We start from the raw sequence: 19,717 nt of genomic DNA on the forward strand, positions 1-19,717 counted from the left end.
ACAACACCCAGGCCCCAAGTTCAAGCCCCACAACCAACAACAACAAAGAATGGATGCATAATACATTTCACTTAAGTTTACAAAAATGAAAATAATTATAATACTTCAGGATTTTAGAACTGTAAAAAAAGAACTCTAACAATAATTCAGTGAAATCATATCACTGTTTTACAACTGAGGCAATGGAAACTGTCATTCACAGGTTAAATAACTGGTCTCAGGTCTGGTTAAATTAGAAAGGATTGAACTCTGCAGAGATCACATACTTGAACTGAGCCTTTTAATTTTTATTCTTTGACAGTTACTGGGGTTTGAACTCAGGGCCTCATACTTGCTAGGCAAGTGCTCTACTGCTGAGCCATGCCTCTAGCCTTATTTGCTCTAATTTGTTTCATATTGGGTTTAGCTCTTTTTGTCCAAGGCCAGTCTTGGATCTTAGTAGCCTAGGACTCAGTGTGTGTGTGTGTGTGTGTGTGTGTGTGTGTGTGTGTGTGTGTGTGTGTGTGTGTGTGTGTGTGTGTGTGTGTGTGTGTGTGATGTCTAGCCTAGGACTCAGTGTGTGTGTGTGTGTCATGTCTAGCCTAGGACTCAGTGTGTGTGTGTGTGTGTGTGTGTTTTGGTCATGGGGCTTGAACCCTGGGCCTGAGCTCTTCAGCTCAGGGCAAGCGCTCCACCACTTGAGCTACAGCACCACTTCCTGTTTTCTGGTGGTTAATTGTAGATAAGAGTCTCACAGACGTTCCTGCCCAGGCTGGCTTTGAACCATGATCTTCAGATCTCAGCCTTCTGAGTAGCTAGGATTAAAGGCATTAGACACCGGTGCCCAGCTAGGACTCAGCATTTTAAAGAAATTGTTTACTCTAGAAACAGCCTACATATCTGCTGTGCTTCACCAATCTTTTAAAATTATGTAATATAAAAGCAATATTTTAATATCTCAAATGCCATACCAACCAACATGACATATTACAACCATTTTATTAACATGAAACAGTAGGAATACTGATTCACTACCATGAAGGATTATTAATATTCGGGTGCCATACCATGTTTGATTCAGTCAAAATGTTTCATTTGCTTTTCCACAGTATAAAAAACATTTATATATTTCAGTGGGTGAGAGAACAGCACACAGACATGCATATTTTCTTCCTAGTTTCAATGCATGTAAATGCTCTCGTGTACAATGGAATTTTCACCACTTAAGAACTTTGTAGAACAACTCCCCAGTATCCTTTTTCTCTTCTTGTGAGAGGATTAAAAAAAAAAAGACCAATCCTATGGTATGAATGATTGTTTCTATAAGTTTCCCTTCTGTAGAAATTTTGCACGTAGTTTTAGTCCTATAAATGAGACTGTAATGAGATCATCCTACAAGGACACAGGGTAGACACTCTCGCGGAGAGCCTCAGGTCCTGGCACACACACTGAGATGATGGCGCAGTAAGAGAGCACAAGCCCTAGCAGAGGACTCTCCTAGAGAGGCTGTTGTAAACATATTCAATCCTACAGTGACTCATTATGAAGACAACATGACTGTTGAAAACTTCTGCTAAAGAAATGTGTCCAGAAAGACACAATAATATAATTAAACGCTGTTATGTGAAAAGAGGCCACTAAAGCAGAAAAATGTATGACAAATAAGGGGACACTCATATTAAAGAATAAACACAATACACAAAATATTTAAATGGTATCTAATAAATTTTCATGTCAAAAATTTTAACTAAACATAAAAAATTTTAATGGCAACTAATAAATTCTCATGTCAAATCTTTTAACAAATTCACAAAGATTATAAAAATTGAACCATCATAAATGTCTTAGGTCTAAAGTTTGAAGGGAAGGTTGAAACTTCTACATTATTCTGTTTAATCAAATATTTGGCAGATTTCGGTTACTACTGAGGAACAGGTGACATATTTGTTATGGAAAGCACATCACAATGAAGGTGGGCAGGTGCTGGCTGTTGGCTTCTGGTCGTCTTCAGTCATCCACAAATGTGAGCCTCCCAGGGCCTTCATTCTTCATCCATCTCCTGTATCTCTTCCATCGAGGGTCATTTGCCAATTTTTTCTTTAATTCTTCCTCTTGTTCTTGTTTGTACACCTGTAAGTTTAAGTAACAGTAAATGGCTTTACAAGGCAAAGAGAGACACCTGCCATTAGTTTTACGGCATTTTTATATTTTTCAAATACAACATTAGGTAAAGTTTCCAACAACTGTACTGACTTGTGTACAGAAGATAGTCATTGAAAAATAATAACCATTGCAACATTCAGTGTCTTGAATAAAAAAAGAACAACTTGTACAAGAATACTTTTTTTTCTTTGAGATAGTCTCTCTAGGTAGCCCTGAGCTTCCAAATCCTAATCCTTCTGCCTCGGTCTCCTGAGTGCTACTGATGTGTGCCACTGTGCCTGGCTTGAAGTAGCACTTTTTTTGTTACCCATTTCTGTTAACTAAAGAATACATTCTTTACCTCATTGAAATCATGCATAAGCTCAGTTTAAATAGCCTAACAATGCCTCTTTACAACTCTACAATTAATGTCCAAAATTAAAGAATCAACACTTTAATTCTTATAAAACAGTACACTATAAATTTAACTCACTCTCAAATTTGTGGGACGTTAATCTAGAAACAAACTGATTTTAAAGATATACATTTGGGGCTGGGAAGATGGCTCAGTGGTAGAGCGCTTGCCTTGCATGCCTGAGGCCCTGGGTTCGATTCCTTAGCACCACATAAGCAAAATGAAAAAAGCCGGAAGTGGCACTATGGCTGAGCTGAAGAGCTAAGGGACAGCGCCCAGGCCCAGAGTTCAGGCCCCACGACCGGACCCAAAAAAAAAAAAGATATACATTTGCCTCCAAAGTGAATCAGTATCTATTTTTTTAAAAAGCAAAAACAAAAAAACACAAAAAACAGTAACTGGGTTTGAACTCAAGAGCCTCATACTTGCTCAGATAAGTTGCTTCTAACTGATGCTCTATCACTTGAGTTATGCCTCTATCCAGTTATTTTGGAGATGCTATTTCTCAATGGTATTTCTGTCCAGGCTAGTTTCAAACTACAATGTTCCAGGCCTCAAACTCTTGAATGGCTAGGATTACAGGCCTAAGCCACCCATGCCTGGCTCTATATCTGCTTTTATCTTCAAATATAATTGTTTGAAGTGAAAGAAGGGGTGACATTGTCTAAAAAGAAATGTACTCATTACCTGACTTATGAAATGGTAATCCTTCTGTATATCATATTTATAATAACAATAAAAATATACATAATTGTTGGTTTTTCTTTTTCTTTTTTTCAATACTGGGGAATGAACCCAGAGCCTCCAATATGTGAGGCAAAACTCTACCATTTGGGTCAAACTACCAGTTCTTCAGAGTTTTCAAACCTTGCCTGGGTTGGTCTCAAACCCTCAATGCTCCTTTCTTCATCTACTGAGTGGCTGGGATTACAAGTGTGGCACCACCAGAACCACCTCAAAAAAAGTTTTTTAATCCAAGTTTCCAAAGAATGCTATATAAATTACACAGGTTAAAAACAAAGAACATCAGTATTTCTATAATTTTTAGTGGTTATCAATTGAAGCTATATGGTCAAGCATTCAAAGCCAATCTCATAGCAATATCATCTGTCATAAAGATATATTACTTGTACATATTAGGAATTAATGGCCCATACAGAATATAGTAATTCATATAACTGATAATCTCATATATGATAATTTAGCCCCACACAGCAATCTATAATGTAGTTTTTTGGGTTTTTTGGTTGGTTGTGGGGCTTGAGCTCTGGGCATAGACGCTGTCCCTGAGCTCTTCAGCTGAAGGCTAACACTCTACCACTTGAGCCACAGCACCACTTCCGGTTTTCTGGTGGTTAACTGTAGATAAGTGTCTCACCGACTTTGCTGCCAGGCTGGCTTCAAACTGTGATCCTCAGATCTCAGCCTCCTGATTAGCTAGGATTACAGGCAAGAGCCACCAGCACCCGGCTATAATGTAGTTTTAAAGGAGAAAACTTTTCAAATAGTTTACTACCCATATTTACATTATTTATAAACAGGCTGAATATATTTATTTGCCAAAAATCAGCCCATTTATGTTAATTTATTTAAATATACCTTGGACCAAAAGACCACTTTCAACCAAATCTATTTAAGACATTATATATAAAAAAGTAACTATGAATTTTTTTTTAAGCCATATACCAGTAGCTCATGGCTATAATCCTAGCTACTCAGGAGACTGAGAACTTGCTTCCGTAGAAAAGCAGTGAAACTCCATCTCTAATTAACTAGCAAAATGCCAGACTAGAACCTTGGCTCAAATGATAGAGCACCAGCTACCAGAGAACGGGCTGAGAAAGTGAAAGTATAATGCCCCAAATTCAAGCCCCTATACCAGCACCAAAAAGAAAAAAAAAAAGAGAAAAAACATCATCTTTCAAATTTTTCAAGCTTTTAGTATGTTCTATTCTTGTATCTAATATTATAATTCCTCGTATTTGATATGTTTCAGAACCTGGAACAGCATTATCATGATGAGACTGCAAGTCACTCTAATGCTGTGGGTAGGTAATTTAATCCCTTCAAAATAGTTTCTACAGTTGACAGTTATAAAATGAAGCATTTAATAAAATGCTCCAAGTTTAAAGGCATTGCAGAATGTCAATTAAATTTAAAAGTAAAGTAAAACTTTCTAGGCATAGAATATTTTATAGAACATTCTGTGCTCCATTATTTTGAAACAGTTATTTCAAAGTACCCCATCTCTTATTCTCTTCCTTCCTCCTTCTTTTCAATTAATCAATCTCTGTGGCTAGGTTTCATCACTGGAAGCAAACCTGGGACAGACATTTAGCACAATGTGAAGTTGTTTGAGCACCCTTGCAAACACATTGTTCCAGTTTCTATTGTTCCATGCAACAAATGAGACTAAGAATTAGTTGAATCAGAGAATTTTAAAGACAAATAATAACATCCAGCAGAATCGAAACTCACCTCATAATTCTCCTTTATCCAGAGCTCCCGTTTAAGAAAAGTTTCTTTCTGATGATCTTCTAGGCTATCAAACTGGGATTGTGACATCTTCATAGACTTACGAATGATGTATAGTCTCTCTTCCTCCCCATATTCTTTGCCTTTGATGTTAAAATTATAGATCCACCGGCAATACCAAGCTATGTATGAGCACAGGTGAAAGGGAGCCAAGAGGATTTGAAACAGCAGCAGATCTCGTATTTGAGGTTTCTGGTAGCCTCCTTTTATATCTATTTTACTTTTTATAATGTTCTTTATGATGTTCTCCTCCTCATCACGAACTTCCTCTTTGGACTTCTTGTTTCTGCCTTTTTCTTTGGCTTTTTTGAGCAGTCCCTGCTGCTTGGCGATCTCTGTTGCCTGGATTCGGTATTTGGGCACTGTGGCTAAGTAGCTGATTGCTTTATTGTAGCTATTCCACCAGCTGAAGTACTAGAATATTAAACAAAGAAAAATGGACCCGATTTAGTACCAAAATTCACCTAAGCTGAAAGAGTAATAGAGACTCTATAAATACAAGCACCCAGGAAACCCACACTGATTTTTGAAAAAGGAACCCAGCCAGGCCTGGTAGGGCACACCTATGGTCTAAGCCCTCAGGAATCGGACACAAGAGGATGGAGAACTGAAGGTCAGCCCCGGCTAAACTGCAAGATCAAATCTCAAAATAACAACAAAAAAGAAAATAGCAATAATAGTAACAAATCTCAAAGATTTTACTTAAGTAGTAAAAGATCTGTCTCCATTCTCCCTTGAACTACAACCTACTTATAAGAGGAAGAATTCAATGGCAAAACTATTTGGTGAGAAATTATTGTAAAAATTCACAGGATATAAACTTGGGCAACTTTATTACTTTTTTTTCTTTCTGTGCCAATCCTAGGGCTTGAACTCAGGGCCTGAGCACTGTCCTTAAACTTTTTTATGCTCAAGACTACCAACCTATCACTTGAGTCACAGCTCTACTTTTGGCTTTTCTGGTGGCTGACTGGAGGTAAGAGTCTTACAGACTTTCCAGTCCTGGCTGGCTTTGAGCTGAGCCACCAGCACCTGGCAATGATTCATTTTTATTCTTTACCTAGTCATATACTACAATAATCTACTATTTGGGACTTGAAGTATGTTTATTTAAACAAGAAAGCATTAACTTTATATTCAACCACGTAAAGGTTTTTATTGTCAGAAAATGTCTAGCTCCTCACACTTTTTTACCTCATACATTTCAGTTCCTATTTCACTGGATGACACCAGCAGTTATACTATCGGTACACTGAAAAATCATAGCAAATGTATTAGAAAGAGAGAAACAGAAGATACTAGGATATTTCACTGTCTAAAACAACAATGTCTAAATATCTCTGTTCTCCCCTTCAAAGGACAGCATTTCCACAAAGCTGATCCATTTAAAATACACCACCCTACTCTCCAAGGGGAATTCTCTTGCTACAGAAATTAAGCATCAATTCTGGGAATTAATCTTAAGTAATTGTTGCAAACAGCTTGTTCTAGTCACTTGTTCTTTCCCTCTAAAGGAGCAACATGTGAGGTGCAGTTAGTTTAAGCACATAACTCAAGGGAAAACTCATGCAGGCTGAAGTTTCTGTGCTCACACCTATAATCCTAGCTACTCAGGAGGCTGAGATCTGAGGATCACAGTTCAAAACCAGCCTGGACAGGAAAGTCCGTGAGACTCTTATCTCCAATAAACCACTAGAAAACTGGAAGTGGCACTGTGGCTCAAGCCGTAGAGTGCTCGCGTTGAGCTGGAGAGCACAGGGACAGAGCCCAAGCCCAGAGTTCAAGCCCCACAACAACAACAAAAAAAAAAAAAACACATAAAAATTCCATCTATCTCAGTGGTTTTCACCCTAAGCAGCATCTCTCAAGGCTTGCAGTAATCATTACAAGGGTGGTAATTACCACTTGCATTAGTGGATAAGAGCCAGGCCATATTAAGGAGTTCCTCCTTTTCTCAAGTTTGTAAGACATAAACTGAAAAATTTTTTTAAAGTAAATGATGTCACCTGACTGTCACAAGACAGACACCATAGAAGGATCCTGAGAAAGGACAGAAATAGCTATGTAATGATGGTCATCAGTTTTTCTCACCGACAAGGATTCCAAGACTGCCAGCCAGTTGCTAGGATAAGTGGATATTTTTCTACTACTAAGAAAAAAATTAATCTCAAATGAAAGTAGAATGTTACAAAAACATACTTGTGTAGCTTCAATGTGTAACATAGGCAATGTGTACATGTTTATACATGGAAATACACACCTGAAACATTGAAACAGCACACACACTGACCAAAATCACTACTCTAACATCCACTTTAGGGGCTAAGCGCCTGCTATAGTAGTGGTAGTAATGGCTGTAGTATTCTTCTGGATGATCCAGCATGTAGTCGTAATCTTTTCGAGTTTCCTCATCCTGAAAAAAAAAAATCACAGCATATCATTAAATGGTCTCAGTATATAGTTTGTCGTCAAATCTAAAATCTTCTAATTATAAAAATTTTTCTGACTAAAATAATTATAATTGTCACAATCAAAAAATTTCCCAATTCTCTTCTTCAAAGGCAGATATAAGCTGTTTCTAGGACTTTAATTCTTGAGTAGTAGACTTCCTAGAAATACTTTAAACATTAGTCATGCATTATTTTTGCTAGTACTCCAGTTCTAGAATAGTGCCATGTTCCTTCTGTTTAAGAGCATGTTGATAACCTTCCTGACAACTGTTTATTTCATGTATGTGTGTGTATGTATGTGTATATATATATATATATATATATATCATATGTATATATCCCCTAAGTCAGGTTCCAGCCTTGTGCAGAAAGCTTTGTTGAAAGCAATGATTAGACAGCAAAAAGTAGCTAAATCAGTCTCATCTTAAAAGAAACTCTGAGAAATTAGTATAGTATAATAATCAAAGTCTAGCTTGGTGATCTTGTGCAAAACAGTAAGCATCTCTGAGCTTCATTCTTCCTTTGCAAAAACAGGTAGAACTAGCAGGGTGCCAGTGGCTCATGCCTGCAATACTAGCTCCTAGAGGGGGAGGAGGGGAGAGATGGGCGGGAGGGAAGATGGGCTAAGACCTGATGAGTCACAGTTCAAAGACAGGTAGGCCAGAAGTCTTCAAGACTCCAATTATCCAACAAAAGTGCCAGACTGGAGGTGTGGCTCAAGCAATAGAGTGCCAATTGTGAGCCAAATAAGTATGAAGCCCTGAGTTCAAGTCCCTGTACAAGTACAATAAAGTGGTAATTACTACCTGCCCTAATATGTTTACATGGTTGTTTTGCATACCGAATGGCATACATTGTACAAAAACATGTCACAAATATATAGTACTTAACCATTATAATACAGTGCCATAACCCAGTTCATAAATAAGATAACTCTTCTTACTCATATCAACTTTGTAGAAAGAAAGCATTCTGAAATGCTGCTTGGAATGTTCACAAATAAAATAGTTCTTAAGATTTTCCTACTTCTAATCAATTTCTAACAGGAATAAATAAAAATGTGACCTAAATTGAGAATCTACTATAATATGTTATGAACCTTTTTTTTAACTTGCTTAATTTCACAAAATTGTTAAAAGACCAAAACAAGTTTTTCCCCTCTATATACAAGTGCAATAGAAACCATTACAGAAAACAACATCTTCTTTAACTTAGAGCACTTCTTTCTAGGTCCAACTATTTAGTCTTCATAAAGTTGAGCTAAAGACACTTCAAACTCTAACCTAGTGGCTTGCTAGTCTAGACAGATGCTCTAGGGTGTGAGGGCCTCCTATGTACCCCATCATGAGTAAGTTCAAAATAAGAAATTTACCAATGATAGAAATCTTCCCTGTCTTAATTAAAACCACCATGTATATTCTAGTAAGAATTCTGAACTTGAGGTGTCAGTAAAGTTATCCTAGATTCACTAGATTGAGACATTTTTACCTCTCACAGCATATGAAATTAGGTAAACTGGTTATTTACATATATATATAGATAGATAGATAGATAGATGGATTATTTTACAGAAGACCAGTGTAAGGACTGTCTGTTAAGCAAGGAGGAAGAAGCCCAGGTTGAACAGTGTCGAATCCACTCCTTGTAGGTTCTCTTTTTTCAGAAACTGTGGCCATTGCCATATACTCCAACTATCAACCACTGTTCTTCCTGAAGCTGTCCTCACATTTCAGCTAAAAGGGGAAGTCTACTGCGGTCTCACAGGGTCCTGAGGAATAAAGCCCACCTCTTTAAGTGTCTCATTTTTAGTATTTAGACATTCTTTCAAAATCTTTCCATTCCCCACACTCTTTTTCCTTTTGGGGGCTTAATTTTATAGAAATGTCCTGCTTTTAAATTTTTGATCCTTTCATTCTTGGCATATGCCTTTGAAATATATTTCTTCAAACATGATTCTTCTTGTTCTAACAAGATTATATGTAATTTTTTTGCCCTTGTGCTGAGATATGAACTCATGGCCTCACACTTCAGCTTGCTTCCTTGGTTGGCACTCTACTACTTGAGCCACACTTCTAGCCTTGCTTTTTGCTGATTATCTTTTAGAAACAGGACTGGCTATGAACCAATATCCTCTGGATTTCAACCCGAGAAGATGGGGTTGCAGGAGAACCACATATAATTCTGAAACCAAACGCCATACCGAAACCAGATAACTACAAGTACCCAACATCACTTCTTTCGGAGACCTATATCTAGCATGGTTGACTGTGCTCCTCCGAGTGAAGTATACATCAAGACCTTTAGGTGTCATGGAAACCTGTAAGTTGGGGGCCACCTGTTCCATGGCTAGCCGTAGGATGTGCATGTTACTGTCCCTAAAGTATTTCACCCAGATCTTCCTCCAGTGTCACCATCTTCTCACTGTTGCCAGATTTGTGACTTCGCCAAGCATGAAGTCCTCTAAGTGGGTAGTCAGCTAATGCTCTGAACAGCAGCAACTGGCTGTCTTCTCCACTGTTAGCAGAGCCTGAGGCTTCTACCAGAGCCCCTTAGAAAGTCCTCAAGCTCACCTTAACACTGAAGGACACAAGGCATCTAACTTCTCCCAGGATGATTTCGTTTCCAGGGATCACCATAAACTTGTGATCCTGATTTGTTCATTAGAGACTAGAAAGTTGGTTACCTCCTTGTTATTATAGCATATATTCAATTTACTGAATTTTCACTGTTTTCTCTCCAGAATGAAGAAACTGATCTTAGGCTAAAGCAATCATGCAATTCAATATGTATTCAACATTGGCATAATGTAGTAAAAGGAGTGTTCAACAGCTTTAGGTTAAAATCCTATTTTTAGTATCCTATAAGGTTTAGAACACAAGAATATTAGGCCTCTTCCCCCCCCAAAAAAAAAAGAGATTAAGAAGGACCATCTTTCATTTTAGACACAACCAGAGAGCTTAAGGTACATTTTTATTTATAACACCATGTATTTTTTTTCCTCTTACTCAGAATTAAGGTAGCCCAAGAAGTATCTATGTGTAGGTGTAGGTGTAGGTGGTGTAGGTGGTGGTGGTGTAGGTGGTGGGTGTGGTGGTGGTGGTGGTGGTGTGTGCGTGCGTGCGTGTGTGTGTGTTTTAATCTCCAAGGCTTCCTTGTGGCTAAAGTTAAATTTTCTCTTGACATGCACAAAGGCCTGTACAGCTGAACCAAAAATACCTTTCTAGATTGCTAGATCTACACTTATCACTCACCCCATTTTTACTGCACTCAACATCCAAAGACCATTTCTGTCATTTGGTGTGTTTTCTTTTTCTTATTTTTTTGTTGGTTGTGGGGCTTGAACTCTGGGCCTGGGCACTGTCCCTCAGCAATTAAGCTCAAGACGAGCACTCTGCCGCTTGAGCCACAGTGCCACTTCTGGTTTTCTAGTGGTTTATTGGAGATAAGAGTCTCACAGACTTTCCTGGCAGGGCTGGCTTTGAACTATGATCCTCAGATCTCAGCCTCCTGAGTAGCTAGGATTACAGGCGTGTGCCACCGGTGCCCGGCTTGTGATTCTTTCTAACTTAAAGCCAACCTTTCTTCTAACTTCAAGAGCTACTAAAGAATATAAATGTTTCTGCCTCAGATAGACTTTTGTGGCCCTAGGAATAGAACCCTTAGCCTTGTACATGCTAGGCAAGTGCTTTACTACTTAACCCTACCCCCTGCTTTTGGAACACTTTTATTACACTTAGTAGCTATTTACTATAGCACTTATCACATTGTAACCATAGAATTTTTTGGTTTTCTTTTTGCTTTTACTTTAGTATAAATTTCTAGAAAGTAGATAAGGTGATTCATTAATCTCTGTACATCCAGGGCCTGAACACAGTGCTTGGCATCAAGTAAATGTCATTTCAAAAATAAGTAGAATTTGTAAAGATTTTGCCTAACTATCTCTCCAGTCACACTGGTGTCCAGCTCACCGACAAGGCTGGACGGGGTTGTGATTATGTCACAAAAACTTCAGCTTCACAAAAATGACTGCTTGAATTCATAGCTTATAAAAATACACTAATGTGGCTAAAATATCTTAAACCTTAAAACAGCTTAATATCTTACCTTTCAATAAGGTAGTACTTTCTCTTTCAGCAATAGTGTGGATCTTAAGGTCCCAGGGTGAGGAGTTCCAACTTCTTGCCAAAATCAAAACCTTTATACTTGTTTCTTCCTCCTCTCTGTCCTGAGCCTTGACAAGCAGGGCAATTAATTCCTTGACTCTAATCTCTACAGGAATAAATGGTGCTTCTGCTGGTGTCCATCCACTCCCAATCCTCTTGGGCATATGCAGGAGGACTGGAACAAACCACCAAAATCTAGATCAAAAGTGAACAAGAGGAAACCCACAAGCAAAGACAGCACTGAACCCTTCCTTCTCTTTGGAAAATGACCCCTCCCCAGAGGAAGGAGCACTACATTCTTGCCCATGAAGGAGCAGTGCATTGTCTCAGCTCAAAAGTGTAAGTGGCAATAGTATGATTTTACAGCAAGTTTTACATAAAATTTTTCTATTACACAGAATGCAGAAACCATTTTTGGATAGTTAAGTCCAGGAATCAAATAATAAATGAAAATTTAATCATATTTTAAGCACGTACACACACACACACAAAATGCTTTTCTTACTTTTTCTAGGCCATTACATCTACCAGAGAGGAAGAAAATGAACTGCTAACTGTTCTACTTCCTTTCTTATTCTCTGCCCACCAGTCACTAGTGCAACTACTTTTTCCTTCTACAAAGTCTCAACAACTTTCATGGTTTGGATTATAACCTAAATACTAGTGGCACAGCTATTCTTCCTGCCTCCTCCTCCTTTCAACTACATCCTGAACAGTTTCTAAATGTAGCATAAACATCTCCAGTTCGACATGCTCAAAAACTAAGTTGGCTCCTCAGTGTTTCTGTTAATTGCATCACTATCTACTTGATCACCTAATTTTTCAAAAACCATTAGCATTTTCTAATCAGCAAATAATGACACAGAAAAAAACAAACGAAAGCAAAGGAAAGGAAGAAGAGAAGAAAAAAAGGAGGGAAACAAAGCAAAAAAAGGAAGGGGAAAGGGAAGGGACAGGGAAAGGGAAAAGGAAGAAAAAAGAATGGGAAAGGGGAAGGGAAAGCGAAAGGGGGGAGGGAGAAAAGAAAGGAGAAAGGAGGAAAGGAGAAAGGAGGAAAAGGAGAAAGGGAAAAGGAAAAGAAATGGCTACAAGAATAGAAAAATAGAAAAATACATTAAGGAAATTAAAGCAGAAGGCCTTGAAGACCTTACCAAATGTTCCAGGAGGGGAAGAAATAAGAAGCAATTGACAAATCCTGAGACTAGAGTGCTACTGTTCATCTTTTCGTAAGAACTGTTTCAGTACCTAGGCTAGTACACATATTAATCTTATGATAGTGGAATGAAATGGAGATGGGGAAATTATATAGTGAACAGTGAAGAAGAAATCCTAAGTATAGCTTTTAAAAAAGCAAAATGAAGTGAGAAGATTAGAAAATGAAACCAAGAGATACTGAAGTTACAAAAGAGTCAAGACCATACCAGGGAATATACCATTTTTGCCCTCCCTAACTAACTTTATATTGCTCTGAGATTCTGGAACAAGCCAGATTACCATTTTTCTACTTTAAAACCAGTCTTAACTATTCAAAACATAAAGTTTGAATTCCAAAACAGAGCTAAGTAAGTAACTGATCATCTAATCTAAAACTGTGTTCCAGTCTGCTGAAATAGTCTCCCTCTCATGAATCCCACAGACTTCCAACCTAAAAGTGGCAGATCAGGGAAAACATGGCAAGTAAAGGTCTTTGCAGCCAGGCACCAGTGGCACATGCTTTAGTCCAACTTACTTAGGAGGCTGGGATCTGAGGATCAAGGATCAAAACTGGCCTGGATAGAAAAGTCCAATTAGGAAGTGGCGCTGTAGCTCAAGTGGTAGAGCGCTCTCCTTGAGCTGAAGAGCTGAGGGACAGCGCTCAGGCCCAGAGTTCAAGCCCCATGACCGGCCAAAAAAAAAAAAAATGTTCAAAAAAGAAAAGTCCAATTAACTACCAAAAAGATGGAAAAGAGCTGAGGCTCAAGTGTTAGACCTCCAGCCTTGAGTGAAAAAGCACAGGGATAACACCCAGGCCCTAAGTTCAAGCCCCAGTACTAGCATTTCACAAATAAAAAGGTCTTTGAACTCTTGTTATGCCTCAGAATGCTCCATTTACCCATGACAAATCTGCATGAGCTGAATTAAAATATTAGCTGCTGGAGATGTAGTTGAGTGAAAGAGCACTTGCCTAGTATGTGTGAGGCCCATTATGGAGTGGAGGAGGGTGAGGTGGCAGTATCTGTCAACTGTTCAAGTCATTGGTTGCTGGTGACATTATATGTCACCACACTTAAACATAGTAGAGAATAATGGCTGAAATTAAGGTTTCACAACAGAAAAATCCAAGTGCTACCACACCTTCTGGACCCTTGGGGAAAAAAATCATTATCAAACATGCCATTCCTTCCTACAAAACCCAGGAAAGAGTCTAACCCCTTCTTTACAAGCATTCCAGGCAGTCATATCCAAAGTAGGCGTTTGAAATGAAGACTTTATTTGTAGATTATAATCTATCAGTTTACTTAATTTGGCCATTTATCAGCATCAGCATCGTAAGTGTAATAGAAATTTACATAATATATTTCCATGAATGCAATTGTCCAGTATTCGTGGGGATTAGTTCCAGGACAATGCTGATACCAAAATCTAAAATGCATAAGCTCCTTACATAAAAGCTGTATTTCAGGCAGGGCACTAGTTCCTTATGCCCATAATCCTAGCTACTCAAGGAGGCTGAGATCTGAGGATCATGGTTTGAAGCCAGCCTGATCAGATAAATCTGGTACTCTTATCTCCAATTAACCACCAAAAAGCTGGAAGTAAAGTAGTGGGTCAAGTGGTAGAGTGTTAGCCTTGGGTGTAAAAGCTAAGGGACAGCACCTAGGCCCTGAGTTCAAGCTCTAGTACCAGCATACACACAAAAACAGTATTTCAATATAAGCTGGCTGATTACTTAATACTGAGAAAATGTAAATAGTTGATATATTAAGTTGTCTAGAGAATAAACACAAGGAAAAAAGTACATGTTCAGTACAGACACAGTATTTTTTTCAAGTATTTTCCATCTGTAGTCGTTACACCTATGGATGGAGAACCTATGAAAAGAGAGAGCCAACTCTGCCCAATTATTATGAAAGCCTGATTAAAATTTGGATGACTAAAGAACAGAAACACTAATACGTGTAGTTATTTTTTTTTCTAAAATAAAAAATCCTTGAAAGAAATATAAAAGAGGGCTGGGAAGGTAGCTCAGTGGTAGAGGGCTTACCTTGCATGCATAAGGCCCTGGGTTAGATTCCTCAGCACCACATAAGCAGAAAAAAAAGCCGGAAGTGGCGCTGTGGCTCAAGTGGTAGAGTGCTAGCCTTGAGCTGAAGAGCTGAGGGACAGCGCCCAGGCCCAGAGTTCAGGCCCCACTACTGGACCCACCCCCCCAAAAAAATATATATATATACGTATTGAATATATATATACTATATATATATAGTATATATATAGTATATATATAGTATATATATATATTCAATATATATATACTATATATATATTCAATATATATATAAAAGAATCTTTAGTAGAGAAGGTAAACAAAATACTCATTCATCACCATGCTTCCCAAATTATATCTCTTTTCTGAAACAAACTTAAACACTCTTGTTTCTGTTGACCAGGTTTTTCTTCCCTCAGAAATGTCCCTTTCCTGGAGGAGTTGTGGCTCGAGTGATAAAGCACCTGCCTAGCAAGCCCAAGCCCCTAAATTCAAACCCCAGTATCACTGCCTCTCCCTTCCAAAAAACTCTCAACAGAAATGGCCTTTCATTGTGAAATTTTCCAGATCCAGCTCAAATTTTCTCTAATCCCCCAAGGAGAAATAATTGCTTCCTCTCTGTGTTGCAGTATAATCCACACATATTGTTATAATCTAAGTAAATAACAAGCAAACAATAAGTATTTGTCTCCCTTGTTATATTAAAAGCTTAGTCAGGAACTGAGCCTCTTCCATTGCCATGGTTTGCTCTGCAGCACCTATGTCAGGGCCGGTTAGGGGAACTCACAATAACAGCAACAAGGCAAGGAGTTCAGTATCCCCTTTATGTTAAGTCCTACCACCTCAGACTGTTTTTGTGATGCTTCCCTTAAAAGCAAGGCTGGAGTAGGTTCTCCTTCTGCATCTCTTCATCGTATTTACATTCCTCTGATGCTCATCTTGTGATCTTACAAAATGCTGTCACTACTACTTTCCTATTTTCTACAAGTCAGTTTTCCAAAGTACATCTGTTCTATTTCTATATCTGTTTGTTTCCCTGACATTTCTTTTATTATCTACACTTAAAAAAATGGCAACTGTTCTCACCTAAAAACACAAAACTCCCAAGAACATTAAAAGCCGAAGTGTAATTTTCCCTTCTATAGGAATTTTTTATTCATAACTATGCAATTTATATATCTATGCCACTCTTTAAAAGTACAAGTAAGCTGCACATGTCAAAATCCCAGATACTTACTGATAGAAATTCCATTCTACCTGAGTCTGTTTTCAGATGTGTTTAATTAAATGATATTTACTATGTGATGTGCCAGACACTGTGTTAGGCGCTATGGATATTCACCTCAAAACGAGAAACATGGCTTACTGGGGAGGGGCTTCTCAACATTTACAGTGCAGTGATAAGTGCTATAGCCACATTAAGAATGGGACTAGAGTGTTCCACCTCAGGAAACGCAATGTTGACATAATAAGAGTCTATTTACCGCCAAAGTCCATGATTTCCCTCAGTTTCCAGTAGTCAAATAAGTGAAATGCTATGCATGGTCTTAACTTACACAGCAGTGTAAATCATAATGAACTTTAAGTATTGCTGAGAGCTAGAACTGCAAACTACTTGGGACTGTGAGCTAGGCATGACTTGTTGAGAGCACCTGACTTCCATCGTTACTCATCCTACTTTTCCTGCTTTTCCCAGACACGGGCAAAATCTTTTGCAGCTAAAACAGTGTGTCTTTTTGTCTTGTCAACTACACTTAATTTTTGTTAGTGTACTCATTGTATCCATCAAACAACCCCCAAATCCTCTCTCAAAGGAATCTTTATTTGACCAAATCAATCTCAGTATGTTTTGTCTCGCACATGATCCCCATTTTGGTTGTGATTTATCAATATCCAGAGCTAGGCTTCTGCCTGCCAATTGTATTGTGGAGCCACTGGAAAGCATTTTCGTTATTTTACCTAGCTAGCTCTTAGCAAAGTCCACCTGGATTTATTACCCCTCATAGCCTTTTTCCAGCCCAAGGGTACAATACAAGCAAAGCAGTGCTGACATCTCCTTTGCCCCAGTGGGATACTTTGCAAGACAGAAGGCCTACCAAATGGGATGGCTCCATTCATTCAGTCTTCACAGATGTGACATTCTCCCTTATGACAAAATTTAAATCAGGCTGCTTGTTTGTCTTCAGTAACTTTTTTTTATCCCCCACACAGTAAGGTCCATGTCTTTATTCTAGGTAAAGGCAAGTGTAATGAGGAAAACAGATATTGGAGGTGCTCCATTTGAAAGCTGAAGCTGTGTTCATCTCTGTAAATTCTTAATAGAAGAGTTTTTAGAGTTCTGTTGGTTCTGATTCTCAAAGGACCAGACTATCTCCAGACACCCTCTCTCTCACAGAAAACTTCCATCCTCTTTTGTAGTGCATTGCTATAGAATATTCCATCAGTATGACTCTGTTTCTAGTTCCCAGTTTAGAGGTAGGTATCTGTAGCCACCACAAACGTCCTGTTAAAGTCAAGTAAAAGTATTACTTTTACTGGACATACTAGTTTTTAGCTGGCTAAATTTAAGTTCCTTGCTTTTAGCTGGATGCTGATGGCTCATGCCCATGATCTGAGCTAGAGCAGGCTGAGATCATTCAGAATCAGCCTGGGCAAAGTCCACAAGGCTCTATCTCCAATTAACTAGCAATAAATAAATAAATATTAACAATTAAAAAGCTGGACTGGAGGCATGGCTTAATGGTAAGGCACCAGCTATGAGAGCAGAAGGCTCTCAATTCCAACCCCAGTACCAGCATCTGCTCCCCATCCTGCCCCCCCACAAATCCTTGTTCTTGAGTGGAAAGATTACTTTTAGCTAGTTCTGAATTTTTAAGGTTAAAACCTTTAGAGGGAGCCAATACAGAACCATCAGCTTAGTCCTCCAAAATCATCTCTTCAAGAAAATGGCAAAAATATTTAGAGTTCTAGGGACTCTCTCAGTTTGAAAGAGCTTACCAATATGTTTCCCATTCACCAAAAACTATCCACCTCCAGCCCCACCAAACCCAGCAGAAGGCAATTCTACTGGTCTCTCTTCTGGAAGTTCTCCATCTAGGCAAAGCCTAGCTAGTTCCCCTATATACCAGCAGGACTTTGGCACAGTAACAGGTGGGCTGTGTGCACCACAAGCTCTTTGGCCAAAAAAAAAGGAAGGAAGGAAGGAAGGAAGGAAGGAAGGAAGGAAGGAAGGAAGGAAGGGAAGGAGGGAGGGAGGGAGGGAGGGAAAGGAGAGGGAGGGAAAGGAGAGGGAGGGAAAGGAGAGGGAAGGGAAGGGGAGGGGAGGGGAAGGGAAGGAGAAAGGGAAGGGAAGGAGAAAGGGAAGGGGAGGGGAGGGAAAGGGAAGGGACAAGAAGGAGAAAGGGAAAGGAAGGAGAAAGAGAAGGGAAGGAGAGTGAAGGGGAAGGGAAGGAGAGGGGAGGGGAGGAGAGGGGAGGGGAGGGGAAGGCAGACCCACTGGTTGGGGTTTCCTGTGTTGGGCTGCCCAGGATAGTGAGAAGCTTCTCCTTTTTTCTTAGTCTGTTCTCACACTCTATCTTAAATAGTGGGCAGCTAAGCTCCAGCTTCAACACTTTCCCAGCTTTCTACCTATAGCACAGTGAACTGCCAATAAAAAAATTAAATCTCACTAACAAAATTGAGAATTTAAGCACATCCATTTTATGACTGAATTACCAGAACTGCTCTGGACAGCATGGAGGGATCTCTAATTCTGTGAACAGTATTTCCAGTTCTGTAATACTAATCTGAATAAACAATTGGGAGTTATAGTGTTTGCGGTCAAATATAACATATAATGCACATATTATATTCACTCAAAGTAGTTACTGAAAGCAGACTATACAGCAACATGGAAAACCTTGCTTAGGAGGTGGAGGAGACCAAAACAAACTACAACTATAATTGTTGTTGTAATAGCATGATAGGGTTTTTAAAGCAATAACCAAAGAGTTCACTTGGTGAGTTCTTATGTGGTTTTAGTGTACTAGAAGCAAGCTAAATTTCCCTGTCCCCATTCTTTGTCAAATAACTAAACAAATATCTGACATAGAGTACGTCCTTCTTGAAATTCTCAGTGTTTTACTGGTCCTATATAGGGGGTTTCTCACACTTACCATCAATGCCCCATAATAACCCTGTGAGATTACCATGGCCTTCACTGTGCCTGTGTGAAGAAACTGCTACCCAAAGTCACTCAGGGGTGTCAGAGCCAAGAGTCAAACATCCTGCCATCTGACTGGTTTGTTCACTGCTCTTCCCGGGTGTTTTTCCAGTTGTTTAAACCCAATGAAAATGTCACCATTTGTACCATCTTTCGAAGTCACATGTCTGTTAAATCAAATTGACGCAACCACTGTGGCGCTCGGGATTTGAAGGCCTATCCCGGCTTTCTCCAAGAGCCCGTGGGCACGAACCCAGACGAGGCTCAAACTACAGGTGTGAACCGTGACGGTCAAAAAGGAGGAAGGGAGGGCCGGGGGCCCCAAGGCCTAAGGCGAAGGCGGTTCCACTTCCCAGCCCAGCTAGTCCTGGGGCCGACTCGGCTCTTTCAGAAGCCGGCCACGTGGGGATAAAACCCGAGCTTCCAAAAGGTCGAGGTGACAGCTGCACCCGGGGTGCAGAGGTCGCCGCGGGGGGACCGGAAGCGCCTCGACCCCGCTCGCCCCGCGGCCGGCAGGCCTCACCTTGAGCGTCTCGTAGGCGGTCGCCACCAGCAGGAAAGCCTCGGCGCTGGGCGGCGCCCGCCCGG

General features: G+C 39.5%; 1 protein-coding gene across 1 annotated transcript; it reads right to left on the reverse strand.

The window, feature by feature from the left end:
• Positions 1 to 961: 961 nt before the first annotated feature.
• Positions 962 to 19,712, reverse strand: Dnajc25 (DnaJ (Hsp40) homolog, subfamily C, member 25; the record flags this gene model as incomplete). The annotated part of the gene is made up of 4 exons (XM_013023222.1): positions 962 to 2,109; positions 5,015 to 5,485; positions 7,332 to 7,484; positions 19,653 to 19,712. Coding segments are annotated over 4 exons (807 nt in total), but the record flags the coding sequence as incomplete, so codon positions are not given.
• Between the last annotated feature and the right edge of the window lie 5 nt (positions 19,713 to 19,717).

Source organism: Dipodomys ordii, unplaced genomic scaffold, assembly GCF_000151885.1.
Source record: "Dipodomys ordii isolate 6190 unplaced genomic scaffold, Dord_2.0 Scaffold67, whole genome shotgun sequence".
In the NCBI taxonomy this organism is placed as follows: domain Eukaryota; kingdom Metazoa; phylum Chordata; class Mammalia; order Rodentia; family Heteromyidae; genus Dipodomys; species Dipodomys ordii.